The sequence below is a fragment of the Oncorhynchus masou genome, chromosome 30 (genome assembly GCF_036934945.1).
Source record: "Oncorhynchus masou masou isolate Uvic2021 chromosome 30, UVic_Omas_1.1, whole genome shotgun sequence".
In the NCBI taxonomy this organism is placed as follows: domain Eukaryota; kingdom Metazoa; phylum Chordata; class Actinopteri; order Salmoniformes; family Salmonidae; genus Oncorhynchus; species Oncorhynchus masou.
Window position 1 is genome coordinate 3,854,316 of NC_088241.1, and position 15,083 is coordinate 3,869,398.

A 15,083-nucleotide genomic window follows, 5' to 3' on the forward strand; every position below is an offset into this window, starting at 1 on the left:
GAGTTTTGCTCTGTTCAAGTAGACTGTGATTTTGCTTGTGTTCTAATAGGGGTGTCAGTGGACTGACTGAACGCTCTGAGAGACTGGGTTTTTAATTTTTTTATTTGACCTTTATTTAACTAGGCAAGTCAGTTAAGAACAAATTCTTATTTTCAATGATGGCCTAGGAACAGTGGGTTAACTGCCTGTTCAGGGGCAGAACGACAGATTTGTACCTTGTCAGCTCGGGGGTTTGAACTTGCAACTTTCCGGTTACTAGTCCAACACTCTAACCACTAGGCTACCCTAATCACTAGGTTGAGGTCAGTGATAAAGTAGTCTACAGTACTACTGCCAAGGGATGAGCTGTAGGTGTACCTACCATAGGAGTCCCCTCGAAGCCAACCATTGACTATATACATACCCAGCGTGCGACAGAGCTGCAGGAGTTGTGACCCATTTTTGTTGGTTGTTTTGTCATAGTTGTGTCTAGGGGGGCATATTTGGGAGGGAATACTGTCACTTCCAGGTAGGTGTTTGTCCCCCTGTGTGCTTAGAGTGTCTGGTTCTTGTCCAGTTCTGGCATTCAGGTCACCACAGACTAGTACATGTCCCTGGGCCTGGAAATGGTTGATCTCCCCCTCCAGGATGGAGAAGCTCTTATCGTTAGTATGAGGATTCTATTGGGGGAATATAGGTAGCACACATGAGGACATTTATCTCTGTTGGGATAGTTTCCTTATTCATTTCTGGCCAGGTGTCAATTGTTCCTCTTTTGACTAATTTAATAGTCCGTTGGCTCAGCGCTACACCAAGTTAGCATTCCCCTAAGTGTGTTTCCTGTTCCACACCTGGTAGTTCAGTGGATGGGACTACCAGCTCTCTGTAACCCCGAGAATGCAACCAGCGGGTTTGTCTCCTCTATACCATTTGAAGATTACAATGTCTGTATTTCCACTTTATTTGTAGTCTGGGTTCCTGTTCTTTAGACCAAAGGCAGATGGCCTCAGACATAGGTATATTCCAGGATGAGATAGTAAAACCTTTGTGTTCCATGGTGTCTAGTGTTGTTTTCATGTGGTTTTGTCCCTCTCTCTCTCTCTCTCGCTCTCTCTCGCTCTCCCTCCCTCTCTCTCAGGTAAGATTCTGACAGATGACTTTGCGGACAAGGAGGGTCTGGAGATGGGTGATGAGTACTTTGCTAACCTGGACCACATAGAGAGTGTGGAGAACTTCAAGGAAGGGTATGAGAGTGAGGCCCACTGTTCAGACAGTGATGGGAGCGGGGTGGACATGTCCAGGCTGAAGAACCCCCCCTCGTCCTCCCTGGCTTTGCAGAACAAGACCCTTCCCAAACCCCCCCAGAGAACCAATGCTGCCAACCCCGCTGGCAAAGGTGAGGGGTCACAGTTTAGTCTGGCTTTTACTTTTGACCAGAGCCAAAGTAGTGCACTATATAGGGATTATGATGCCATTTAGGACTCGCATAGGGTCTGAAATGACACCTTTTGTAGTTTTACGACTTCCTTCTCTCCGTCAGCGCGGGGTGCTGGTGGCGACTCCTCTAAGGATGGGGATAGTGATGAAGAGTCGAACAACGACAAAAGTTCAGATGACACGTTTGTAAAGGACCCCTACTACAGCTCCAGCTCTGTGTGGAGGAGCTACACCACCCGTCGCCAGGCCAAGGGCGTCATGGAAGGTGTGTGCGCACTTAACTGAACCCCCAGTTGTCACGCTGGGCCTGCAGTAGGAAGTTATGTTAAAGGCCCACTGCAGTCAAAAATGTGATATATATATTTCCACACCGAGGTTGGTGTAAGAGCTGTTTGAAAAGACCTCCTGAAAGGTCAGCCTGTTGTGGTGGGATGGAGTTTTGTCCTGCCGGATGACATCACCATGCGGTTAATGAGTTGATAAGAAAGAGTTCCAAACATCTCTGCCAATAACAGCTAGTTATCTGTTTCCTCCTCCCCACTTGCCAGGATCAACTGGGGATCCTTAATATATACACAAATACAAATACCCTCAGACAGTCCTAGCAAGATTCATGCTTGAGAAATTGCCATTATCTCAGAAACATTTATTACATTTCTTACTATTTTAATTGAAAACAATCACAGTAAGATACTTAATTGTTACCCAGATGTATTTGATATTGAGAAAAACAGCTGAACCATTTTACATGTAGCAGCGTGATGTAAAATGATATTTATTTGATCTGCCCCCCCCCCCATCCAGGGAGCCAGGACAGTAAGGATGGGTTGAGTGTGTCAGTGGGGGGGAAGGAGGACAGGAAGCCGCCCCCCATGCCAGAGGAGAGTGGGAAGAGTAAAGTAGCGTCCTGGCTCACCAACCAACCCTCTACCTCCCAGGCCACTGTTAAGATGGAGGGACTGAAGATAGAGAAGAAGGTAGGGGAGGGGGGGGTGAGTAGCCCATATCCATCTCAGCTATTTTGTGTAGATCCTATTACATATATTATGAGAAATCGATCAGCCTCGATCTCTTGCTTTCATCTCCTGGTGTTCTGATTGGACACCCTCTCATGTAATGATTGATTCCTTCTCATGTTTATTCATGAGTGATTTGTGTTCCGGTGCTCTGGTTGGATACTGATACACCTTCTCCTGTGTTCTCTGTTCTAGGAGCCCGGAGACCAGAAAAGGTACGTAATGAATGATTGTGAAATGTAATTTCAACCTATTTAACTCTGGCTTGGCCCTTTTAGGCCTGTGTTGCACAATATCAAATGTACTTGGTAGAATGTGCCATATGATTAACATTCGATAACATTGAGTGACTCTGTAAGTGTGTGTTTTTGCGCCCTCCGCAGTCAACAATCAGTGAAGACGGAGGGAGGGAAGAGACAGGATGTGATGACGCTGTCGGACAGTGATGACGTCCAGACCATCAGTTCTGGATCTGATGACAACAAGGAGAGAGAGAAACGCACTCAGGGTGAAGATGGGGGAGGTAGGGAGAGGAGAGGATGGGGGAGAAGAGGAAGGCAGAAGGGAAATGCACATGGGGGGAAGGCGGAGGAAAACGTGCACCTGTTTCGGAGGAAATTGGGGGGGGGGAGAATGGGAGAAGGGGGAGAGGATGAGGGGGCAGGGGGGAAGTTGGGGCTGTGGGTTTATAGATCTGTGTTTTATCAGGTATTGCCAGACCTGTTCATGTGGTGCTTCTCCCTGAATTGACCCTTTCTCTTCTCCCCCTCATCCTCCCTCTCTTGCCTCCTGTCTCAGGTGCGGTGAAGAGGCAGGTGGCTGTGAAGTCCACGCGAGGCATTGCTCTGAAGAACTCCCATGGCCTGATGGTGAAGACTGGAGGGGCTGGGATGGGGCCAGGGGGAGGCCCGGGGGGCCACGGAGGGGCACAGGGTAAGGGTGGGGACGGGGGAGACAGTGGACCTAAAAACACACGGCAGTTCTTCGATGGCGAGGAGTCCTGCTACATCATCGACGCCAAGCTGGAGGGCAACCTTGGGCGCTACCTCAATGTGAGTGTGATACGTCTGTGTCTCTTTCCATTAGCCGGTAATAGCTGGCTTTTGTCTGATTTTAAAATAAATGCATAAAAAAGCTGATAAATAAAATTTCCGCTGGCCAATAGAAAAAATCCCAGTGCGAAGTTTTTGCCTATTCATTGATGGAAATACAGCTGACCGTCATGCTTAACGGTCTATAGGGACATTTGTATAATTTAGCGGAATGTAATTGGCTCGTGTGTACAGTATATTGGTTATGCATCTTATTTATCACACGCGTACAGCATACAGATACAGAGTCTTAGTGGAACATCTGTCAGACAGCGGAAGAGCTGCTGCTGCAGCATCTTGTGCTGCTTTCAAGACACCTGGGAACTTGTAAAAATACAAGGTCAAATCATGACGTCCATGAACTTCAGGTTGGAAAGTCGGAGCTCTAGAAAGAGACCCGAATTGGAATTCCGTGTTGGTTGACCATTCAAAACAATTTTTCTGAGTTGGAGCTAGTTTTTTCTCCAGGTCCCATTTATCTTGAACTCACTGAAGTCAGAGATTTCCGAGTTCCTATGCTTAATCAGCGCGCAACATTCCAGTTTGCAATGGAGACTATATGCATTTTGACAAAGGGAATTAAGCTCTCTCTCCTCTCATCTCTCCCCCTTACAGCATAGCTGCAGTGCTAACCTGTTTGTCCAGAATGTGTTTGTAGACACACACGATCTGCGTTTCCCCTGGGTAGCCTTCTTCGCCAGCAAGTGAGTGTTCTGTATCAGACATGGTTACATAGACTTGGTAGAAGTCTGTTACTCTGATAAAGAAACATGTATTATTTGAAATGTGGTTTTGTGCTGAGCACTTGTGAATGTTGCCTGTTGACCACTGAGTCATCCACTAACGTGTGTGTGTGTGTGTGTGTGTGTGCAGGCGTATCCGGGCGGGGACAGAGTTGACATGGGACTATAACTACGAGGTTGGCAGTGTGGAGGGAAAGGAGCTACTGTGCTGCTGTGGCTCAACAGAGTGCAGAGGAAGACTGCTATAAGAGACCATCCTCTATAGTTCTGCTGGAAGAGACCTCTAACTCCGTCTCCTCTCTGAGTGTAGAAGAAGCCTGCTGTAAGGACACACTATGCTAGATGGGACACCTGCACCCACGAGTCTCTGTCCATGTTTCTCTTTTGTTCCTCCCCCTCTATCATTTTGTCTGAATTGTTTGGCTGCCTATTGCTGATGTATTGTAATTCGTTACTGTTTTGTCTGTATGCCCAGTTGTATTTGACTGTCTGTGAATTCAGATCAAACTGCTCTTCCCACAACTGAATAAAATCCTGTTTTCTACACATTCCACATAGTTTTTAATGTTTTATGCAGAAGGATTTCAGTGTACCTTAGGCCTAGATATCATTTGTGTTCATTACAGCTGTAGTAGTGTTTCCCTTAAGAAAGCAGGAAGCCACTTTCATAGACACTGGAGTCAGTCTCTCAAAGCCACCAGACAGACACTGGAGCAGCCTGTTAGTGATGGACTCAGTGTCTGTAGATGAGCCCCTGTGGACATGGGTCTTCATACATGTACACTGAGCAAAAATATAAACGCAACAATTTCAAAGATTCTACTGAGTTGAAGTTCATATAAGATTCAGTCAATTTAAATAAATTCATTAGGCCACACTGAATGATTTCATATCACTGGGATTACAGATATGCATCGTTTGGTCACAGATACCTAAAAAACAAAAGGGAGGGGTATGGATCAGAAAACCAGTCGGTATCTGGGGTGACCACCATTTGCCTCATGCAGTGCGACACATCTCCTTTGCATAGAGTTGGTCAGGCTGTTGATTGGAATGTTGTCTCACTCCTCTTCAATGGCTGTGCGAAGTTGCTCGATATTAGTTTAAATGAAACACGCTGTCGATCCAGAGCATCCCAAACATGCTCAATGGGTGACATCTCTGGTGAGTATGCAGGCCATGGAAGAACTGAGCCATTGTCAGATGCCAGGAATTGAGCACAAATCGTTCCAATATGGGACTGTGCATTAACATGCAGAAACATGAGGTAATGGCAGCAGATGAATGGCACGACAATGGTGTGCTTTTGTCCTGAATACAAAGTGTTATGTTTGGGGCAAATCCAATGCAGCACATTAAGTACCACCCTACATATTTTCAAGCATAGTGGTGGCTGCATCATGCTTGTAATACAGTAATTAAGGACTGGGGTGTTTTTCAGCATACGAAAGATACGGAATAGAGCTAAGCACAGGCCAAATTCTGTGGGAAAACCTGGTTCAGTGTGTTTTCCACCAGGCAAAGGGAGATTAATTCACCTTTCACTAAAATACAAGGACAAATATACACTGGAGTTGCTTACCAAGAAGACAGTAAATGTTCTTGAGTGGCCGAGTTACAGTTTTGTCTTAAATCTTCTAGAAAATCTACAGTATGGCAAGACCTGAAAATAGTTGTCTAGCAATGATCAACAACCAATTTGACAGCTTGATGAATTTTGAAAAGAATAATGGGCTAATGTTGCACCCTCCAGGTCTGGAAAGCTCTTAGAGATTTACCCAGAAACACTCACAACTGTAATGGTTGGCAAAGGTGATTCTAACATGTATTGACTCAGGGGGTTCAATTCTTATTTACAAATGTTAGAATTCTTCTTCCACTTTTACATTAGAGTATTTTGCATAGATCATTGACACAAAAATGACAAATCCATTTTTATCCAACTTTGTAACACAACAAAATGTGGAAAAAGTAAAGTGGGTTGAGTCATTTCTGAATGCGCTGGTGTTGTTGAACCAATACATTGGGAATTTAACAGGTGTCCTTGGTGGAACATTTTGAGTTCATATCAAAAGACTGTGTGATGTAACAGAACACAGGTAAAATATTAGTTCATACAAGTTTGGGGTGTTTAAAACCATGGGAGAGTCAAACCTGTTCAAGATCACTCCTTTCCACTTTAAAGATTGCTTATCTGTCTAATGCTGATCTACCCTATTTTAGCCTTTTTGGTAAGTGGATGGATTGGTGTAGTATGCTGACTGGCTTTATCTTGGGCCTCAATGGGATAAGCTTGTCCAGGAGGATAGCCTGGAGGGACACTACAGTATTGTGTTGCTTTAAAAAGTTGATAGGTAGCCTAGGAATGAACCAATAACCTGGCAGTGGCAACAGGTTTCTCTGTGGTTCCTCTTATATAAGACTAGTTAGGCCTAAACAGGTGGCCCCAACATTTGCGGGTCCAGCTAGTTTTACAGGTGCGAGAGAATGTGTTGTGGACGTATGAACTCTGAACAAAGGGAATTGACAGTGAAACTTATATGTCTTTCTTCACCTGTTGAGCACCGAGGATCAAGACAGTGAACTTTTCAAAGACAGAAAAACATTTAGATAATAGTAAAGGTGTACCAGAACTTTAATACAGATATGACATCAGTCCTGTCCGAGCAGCTCCAGTGCCCAGTCTGTTTGTGCCTTTTCACCGACCCGGTGAGTCTACCGTGCGACCACACCTTCTGCCGCACCTGCATCAGCACTCACCTGTTGCGGAGCTCAGCGAAGAGTCAGAGCTGCTGCCCAGAGTGCCGCTGCCCTTTCAGCCAAAAGGATCTCCGGGCTCACCGTGTCTTGACCAATATGGCAGATGTGGCCCGAGAGGAGGAGGAGAGTGGCCTCGCGGCAAGGGGACCAGAGGCACCACAGGGACGCACTGTAGCCTCAGAGCTGGTGTGTCCAGAGCATGACGAGAAGTTGAAGTTGTTCTGTGAGACAGACCAGAGGTTGGTGTGTGTGATCTGCAGAGATGGAGAAAAACACCGGGGACACACCTTCACTCCTGTGAAAGAGGCAGCAGAGATCAGTAAGGTGTGTAGGTCTATGGCAGCAGTTCTTTTTAAACCTCATAATTGTACTTATACTGCTGTGTGAACGTCTTAAATGGTAAGAGATGTTTATTATATAACTTTTCTTGCCTGTAGGTTTCCAAGTCTATATTTAATTTCCTCAATCTATGTTTAAGTGTTCTATACAACAGTAAGTAACTTGATAAAACTTGTAAAATCTCTTTCTCTCTCTTAATTTCTCTCTTTATCTCTTTCTTAATCTCTCTCTTTCAATCTTGCTCTCTTTCTCTTTCTGTCACGTTCTGAACTTAGTTCTTTTGTTATGTCTTTGTTTTAGTATGGTCAGGGCTTGAGTTGGGTGGGTTGTCTATGTTCCTTTTTCTATGTTGTGTTTTGCGTTTGGCCTGGTATGGTTCTCAATCAGAGGCAGGTGTCGTTAGTTGTCTCTGATTGAGAATCATACCTAGGTAGCCTTTTCCCACCTGTGTTTCATGGGTGATTATTTTCTGTTATGTGTTTGTCACCTTTCAGAACTGTTTAGTTTCTCCTTTGTTATTTTGTTTAGTGTTCTTAGTTTAATAAATATATGATGAACACTCGCTGCGCTTTGGTCCTCACCTCATTCCAACGACGATCGTGACACTCTCTCTGTCATAAATATAATCTTTAAATCTGTAAACACTGTTCAACCCATGTCAAAGTAGGCTACATGCCATGCATTCTCTCAGTCACAAGGAGTGTTGTGGTATGTATCTGTTTGAGAGCTCTGTTGGCTCTCTGGCCAGCATTCAATCAAATGTGAGTTGTAGACAAGGGATTGCATACCGACAATGCATCTTTTAAAGTCAATTTCCCAGATGTTCACAGAGATCACATTCACAATAAACGCTACCGATGTCGCCTCAAGCGAAAATGATCTTTAGATGCCAAAGGTGGTGCATTGTAGACTATTCCGCTCTTCAAACCAGGCTCTCTGTATGTGTGATAAATAAAAAGGCATAAGCAACATAAGCAGTCACTTAGGGCCCCCAGCCGCGAGGGGTACTCCCAACTATGGATGTTAATGGTTAACCGTTAAAGCTGCCGAAAATAAATTTGACCAGTCAAGCTTATCGGTCTATAGGTTCATTTGCATAATTTTGTGGAATTAAATTGGCTCATTTGTATTTTCGTTAGTCGTCATGCATTTTATTTATCACACATATAGACAGCCTAGTTTGAGGAGCGGAATAGCCTACCACCTGTCAGACAGCATGAGAGTAGCGCCTCAAAAAGCCTGTAGGCTACTGGAGTGAAACCTGCTTTTGTAAGCCCCAAAAAATAACAATTCTATATCTAATCGTGTACGATTAAAGAGTAGCTATTTCTATTTCTCAACCTGAACTCGTAAAGCGCGCCTCCCATTCACCATTTGGATGCGTAGGCTATAATCTGCCTACCGTTGACTATCAGCGCATCATCCACCACTTTGCAATGTGAGCTTGAGCCAGTAAAATTGTTTTAAACTTTTTTATCCCTTCTTCTCCCCAATTGGTAGTTACAGTCTTGTCCCATTGCTGCAACTCCCATACAGACTCAGGAGAGGCAAAGATCAAGGGCAGTGTGTCCTCCAAAACACAACCCAGCCAAGCCGCTTCTTGACACAATGCCTGCTTAACCCAGAAGCCAGCCGCACCAATGTGTCAGAGGAAACACTGTACACCTGGCAACCGTGTCAGCGTGCATTGCGCCCGGCCCGCCACAGGAGTCGCTAGTGCACGATGGGACAAGGACATCCCTACTGGCCAAACCCTCCCTTAACCTGGACGACGCTGGGCTGGCTGCAACGGAGCTTGGACTCGAACCAAGAATCTCTAGTGGCACAGCCTTAAACCACTGCGCCACTCGGGAGGCCAAAAAATAGTTTGAAACCTAAACATTTTAGTAAATAATGAGGCATGTCTTGCTTCAAAGTTGTTTTTGCGAAAATCCATCCATAGAAACGTGGAGGCAATTATTTTATAAAGACTTCTTGATGCCACTAACCAGCATTTCTCTCCTGTTCTATTGTTTTTTTATCATCTTTATTTTGTTGTCCAGAAGCCAAAGGCACAATCCTAGTCATATTAGCAACCCATCCTAGCAGTTGCTATTAGATTCCCCCTCTTTCTAAGTTTCTAATGGAGATTTTCATCTCACTCACATATTGAACTGCTCACATTAGATGCACTGTTTAGAACTGTGTTTTCCGCTAATTTAATTTTGTTAAATGTTTTAAAATGACATTTAATTAGCTGCTTCATTACAGGAATTGCATGTTCAATAATAGGCTATAGACTTTTTTTCATTATACCCCCCTATTTCTCCCCAATTTCATGAAATCCAATTGCAATCCAATTACGATCTTGTCTCATCGCTGCAACTCCCCCACGGGCTCGGGAGAGGCGAAGATCAAGTCATGCGTCCTCTGAAACATGACCCGACAAGCAGCTCTTCTTAACATCCACTTGCTTAACCCGGAAGCCAGCTTCACCAATGTGTCAGAGGAAACACTGTTCAACTGACAACTGCTGGCAGCTTGCAGGTGCCCGGCCCGCCACAAGGAGTTGCGAGAGCACGATGAGCCAAGGAAAGCCCCCCTGGCTAAACCCTCCCCTAACCCGGACAACGCTGGGCCAATTGTGCACCGCCCTATTGGACACCAGGTCACGGCCAGTTGTGACACAGCCTGGGATCAAACCCCAGGCTGTAGTGACGCCGCAACACTGCGATGCAGTGCCTAACATTCTGACCAGACCACATGCACGTGTGCGTCGGCGTGCACCATCACACATGTGGATTTTGTCCGCCCATACCAGACGCTATCAGGACACGCAGGTTGAAATATCAAAACAAACTCTGAACCAATTATATTAATTTTGGGACAGGTCAAAAAGCAATAAACATTTATGGCAAAATAGCTAGCTAGCTTCCTGTTGCTAGCTCATTTGTTCTGTGATATAAACATTGGGTTGTTATTTTACCTGAACTGCACAAGGTCCTCTACTCCGACAATTAATCCACAGATAAAAAGGTCAACCAAATGATTTTCTAGTCATCTCTCCTCCTTCCTTCAGACTTCTTCTTCTTATTTGGTCTTGATATGGCGGTTGGCAACCAACTGTAAGGTACATTACAACAACTGACTGGAGTGTGGACCTCAGTTCGTCTTTCAATCACCCATGTGGGTATATTCTCCTAAAAACCAATGAGAAGATGGGAGAGGCAGGACTTGCAGCGTGTTGAGCATCGCAAATAGAACCAAGTTCTATTTTAGCTCCTGTCCATGCAGACACTTGCTGATGCGCGCAAGCAGTGTGGGTGTAATGATTGAATGATATGTACAGTATGTGTACATTTATTTTGCAAAGCTCACGCAGTTTACGTGTCCGGTCTGGTCAGCATGTTAGACCACTGCGCCACTCGGGAGGCCGGGCTAAAGCCTTTTGACTGTAAAATGATGTTTCCATTAAGCTCTTAATGAAATATGTCCGACCCTTGTATGCATGTGTAACCGATATGAAATGGCTAGCTAGTTCGCGGGGTGTGCGCTAATAGCGTTTCAATCTGTGACGTCACTTGCTCTGAGACCTTGAAGTAGTTGTTCCCCTTGCTTTGCAAGGGCCGCGGCTTTTGTGTCGCGATGGGTAACGATGCTTCGAGGGTGGCTGTGGTCGATGTGTGCAGAGGGTCCCTGGTTCGAGCCCAGGTAGGGGCTAGGAGAGGGACAGAAGCTAAACTGTTACACATGCACAGTATCAGAGAGTAATAGGCGAGTCCCATAGGCTTGGGATTAATCTTGTCACCTGCCTTCCCGCCTTGGGACGACTCCCATTTTTAGGGCAGAAACATAAGCATCTCGTCATTATATACAGATCTCTGATAGGATTTTCTGTTGGTCACGTCATTTTACTGGTTGGACATTTTCTTACCGTTCGTTGACCGGTTAATGAGGGTCAGTTAGTCGGCAGAATACCGACCAGGCATGCAGGGCACATGCCCAGGGGTCCTGACCTCAGGGTGCCTCCATTGATTTTGTTAGTCACTCTCACTCAGATATCATTAACATGGCATAAGTCACTGTAAAATGTGTAGAATTGCAGGAAAGTAGCTTTAAAACGGCAAATGTATCTCTGCCCCAATGCAAAATGTAGATTACATGACATTTTTTATTTTTTTAAATTGCTTGCTTGGTAGGGGGGCATTTGATTGAATCCTGGTCTCTGTGTTGTTAGAACGTTCTGAGGGGAGCTCTGGGGTTCCTGGTGAAAGAGAACCGTGAAATGGAAGGACTGAACCAACAGCAGGCCTCTGAGATCATCAAGACCAAGGTGAGGGAATCTCTTTCTCTCACATTCACACCTACACATACTACAGAAAACACGCAACACTGCATAGAACATGTAAATTATCACCCCAACCACACTAATAGATTTAATCTTGCCCAAAACTAACTGAATTGATCTGGCAACTGGAGGGCTGCTGGGTTCACATCCTCAAGACATCCCCTTACCGTTAGGCCCTTAACGCCACAACATACTCTCCATCCAGTGGCGTTGCACTGCAGCTTGACCCTGTGCTCGTCTCAACTGTATGTGTGATGTGTGCTGTCTTGGGGGAGGGGGGTTGAGAACGGAGCAGAAGACACATTTCTGTTGGCTGTAACTAATGGACAATAAAGTTGTATTGTATGTGTTTTTGTATTGAATAATTGACTAATCTGTGAATGTGACTTTAGTAAAGCTTGAAGAAAGTGGTGTGTCATGCAGTCAAACATTTCCATCCCATCATAGGAGAAATCTAAAAGCCTGTCGGCTCACATCTCCTCCTGTTTCGAGGAGCTGCACCAGTTCCTGAGGAGGAGGGAGGAGGAGTGTGGGTTGTGGTTGAGTGATTGTGTAGGCCAGGACATCTGATGCAGCACTATCACTCACCTTCCCGGTCAAATAGCCCTTACACAGCCTGGAGGTATATTTTGGGTCATTGTTCTGTTGAAAAACAAATGATAGTCCCACTAAGTGCAAACCAGATGGGATGGTGTATTGCTGCAGAATGATGTGGTACCCATGCTGGTTAGGTTTGCCTTGAATTCTAAATAAATCACTGACAGTGTCACCAGCAAAGCACACCCACACCATCGCACCTCCATGCTTCACGGTGAGAACCACACAAGAGGAGAACATCTGTTCACCAACTCCGCATTTCACAACAAAGACACAGGGATTGGAACCAAAAATCTCAAATTTGGTCTCATCAGACCAAAGGACAGATTTCCACCGGTCTAATGTCCATTGGTCATGTTTCTTGGCCCAAGCAAGTCTCTTCTTCTTATTGGTGTCCTTTAGTAGTAGTTTCTTTGCAGCAAATCGATCATGAATTGACGCAGTCTCCTCTGAACAGTTTATGTTGAGTTGTTGCTGTTACTTCGGTCCTCATGAGAGCCAGTTTCATCATAGCGCTTGATGGTTTTTGCGACTGCACTTGAAGAAACTTTGCAAGTTCCTAAAAGTTTCCGCATTGACTGACCTTCATGCGTTAAAGTAATGATGGACTGTAATTTCTCTTTGCTTATTTGAGCTGTTCTTGCCATAATATGGACTTGGTCTTTTACCAAATAGGGCTATGTTATGTATACCACCCCTTCCTTGTCACTGATTGGCACAAACACATTAAGAAGGAAATAAATTCCACAGATTAACTTTTAACAAGGCACACCTGTAAATTAAAATGCATTCCAGGTGACTATCTCATGGAACTGGTTGAGAGAATGCCTAGAGTGTGAAAGCTGTCATCAAGGCAAAGGGTGGCTACTTTGAAGAATCTCAAATATAAAATATATTTGATTTGTTTTGTTTTGTTTAATAGTTTTTTGGTTACTACATGATTCCATATATGTTATTTTCTCGTGTTCATGTCTACACTATTATTCTATAATGTATAAAATAGTCAAAATAAAGAAAAACCATGGAATGAGTAGGTGTATCCAGACTTTTGACTGGTACTTTATGTATAGGTCCTGTATTGCCTTCTGAGAGATGTGTTGTGTCTTTTAGACCAATATGGTCAGCAGTGTCCCTACGATGAAGTATTTTTTTGATAGGAAATGTTTGTTCCAGACAGTCTAACTCCAAAATGGTGAACTTTTTGTGGTAGTTTCAACCCTGTCTGTCTCAGTTACAGGTCAAGGGTTAGAGGTCTGTTTGTGACCCCTGACTCTCTCAATCTCGGCCTCTACGAGACTCACCTGCCCTTCTGCATGTGGAAGGAGATGCTAAAGATCATCAAACCAGGTGAGAATGAGGACTAACTGAGGAAACCAGGTGAGAGTGAGGACTGACTGGGGAAACCAGGTGAGAAAGAGAACAGGGGAAAGTGTGTGTCTCTAACTCCATCTCTCTCTCTGTCTGTTGAACTCTTCCCCTCAGTTCCTGTGCGCCTCACCCTTAGCAGCAGTGATGATTCCTATTTAAAGGTATTAGAGGGTGGGGCCAGTGTCAGGCACGCAGACCGGAAGGGCGGCTTTGGCTTCAATTACTACCGTGACTACGCCGCCACCACCACCGTCGTCTCCACAGAGACCGTCCAAACAGGGCAGCACTACTGGGAAGTGGAGGTGGGGGGGAAGCTGGACTGGGGGGTGGGGCTAAAGGTGAAGGAAGATTCCGGCAAAGAGTCTGTCCTGTCTCCAGAGAGATAATGTTGCACCTGAAGCCTGAGAAGGGCCTGGTGTTCAGCCATGATGGTGTGGAGACGCCCCTGATGGCAGCTGCAGGTGACCCAGATACTCAGGCTGAGGCCCAGGCTGGGCCTCGTAGGGTGGGGCTGTACCTAGACTGTGACAGGGAGAGGGTGTCCTTCTATGATGCAGACAGCATGGTTCTCCTCCACTCCTCATGGTGCAGCTTCATCTCCCCGTGTTCCTTATGCCTCTGCCCCGGGCCGTACATGGAGGGCCGCAACAATAACCCACTGACTGTCTGTTGGTACTGACCCAGCAGGCAAACTAGTTGCAATGAAGTCATTATGATATATTTTCTGACGTCATGGTCAGGTTTGGTCACGTCTTTTTAGTAACCAGAAAAGGATGTATAAAATAGTACTTATTTTCCATGATGTCTTCAGGGGTAGACCAGTTGGTAGATATGTAGTATAGTTATTTGGCATGTTCTCAACCAAAAAATTAATTAGAAAGTTGTAATTTGGATAGAAGTCACATGCCAAATTTGGCTTGCTGGGGGCCTGGCCCTGGTGTCCACTACCTTTCTTGATTATGTTGAGTATTTCAGAAACTATTTACCAGCTAGAATTATCAAATTATCAATTTTGAGTTCATCCTTTTCTAAAATATTTTATTTTTTATTGTTGACGTTCGGGGCATATTCTGTTAATAACTGCTTTGTGGTGTCCTTTTTAAGAAATCTTACCATGTGTTTGTTGGTGAAGGCAGGGTTATGCTTTGTGTAAAACAGCGCCGGAGCTATGGGTTGGCAAAGTCGGGCCCCTCCAGATAGAATTTGTGTCCCCCAAGTTTTGTTTCCCCATAAAAATAAAGATATAAATCTGTTGCTGTGCCCTTGAGCAAGGTAAGTTTACTTAACTCTAATTGCGCCAGGGGTGCTGTACAATGGCGACTCTGGCCGTGACCCCACTCCCTGCGGGTGTCTCAGGGGGTGTTGGGATTTTCAAAAAACACATTTTCAATAAACACTTTTGTGTAGCAAGATAAATATAAGCAAC

At 44.9% G+C, this 15,083-nt stretch overlaps 2 protein-coding genes across 5 annotated transcripts in view; both read left to right on the plus strand.

The window, feature by feature from the left end:
* Nucleotides 1-4,814, plus strand: part of LOC135521815 (histone-lysine N-methyltransferase SETDB1-B-like) — a 17,734-nt gene extending 12,920 nt beyond the window's left edge. Inside the window, 8 exon segments of the mRNA XM_064947559.1 lie at nt 1,118-1,375; nt 1,520-1,681; nt 2,221-2,393; nt 2,628-2,647; nt 2,816-2,940; nt 3,231-3,484; nt 4,139-4,227; nt 4,397-4,814. Of these exon segments, the coding sequence (XP_064803631.1) occupies nt 1,118-1,375; nt 1,520-1,681; nt 2,221-2,393; nt 2,628-2,647; nt 2,816-2,940; nt 3,231-3,484; nt 4,139-4,227; nt 4,397-4,514 (1,199 nt within the window). The 3' untranslated portion in view covers nt 4,515-4,814.
* A 1,944-nt stretch (nt 4,815-6,758) lies between these two features.
* LOC135523045 (E3 ubiquitin-protein ligase TRIM41-like) lies at nt 6,759-13,941 on the plus strand. Of its 4 annotated transcripts, XR_010452754.1 has the most exons (4): nt 6,759-7,350; nt 11,582-11,677; nt 13,521-13,636; nt 13,772-13,941. XR_010452754.1 is itself a non-coding variant. In XM_064949769.1 (3 exons), exons 1-3 carry the CDS (start codon nt 6,913-6,915, stop codon nt 13,536-13,538), a joined length of 552 nt encoding a protein of 183 aa, XP_064805841.1. In that variant the 5' UTR covers nt 6,759-6,912; the 3' UTR covers nt 13,539-13,941. The 4 variants fall into 4 exon arrangements, 2 of the variants coding, with proteins under 2 accessions (XP_064805841.1, XP_064805840.1); XM_064949769.1 differs by having other exon boundaries at nt 13,521-13,941; XM_064949768.1 differs by lacking the exons at nt 13,521-13,636; nt 13,772-13,941 and adding an exon at nt 12,140-12,560.
* The last annotated feature ends 1,142 nt before the right edge of the window (nt 13,942-15,083 follow it).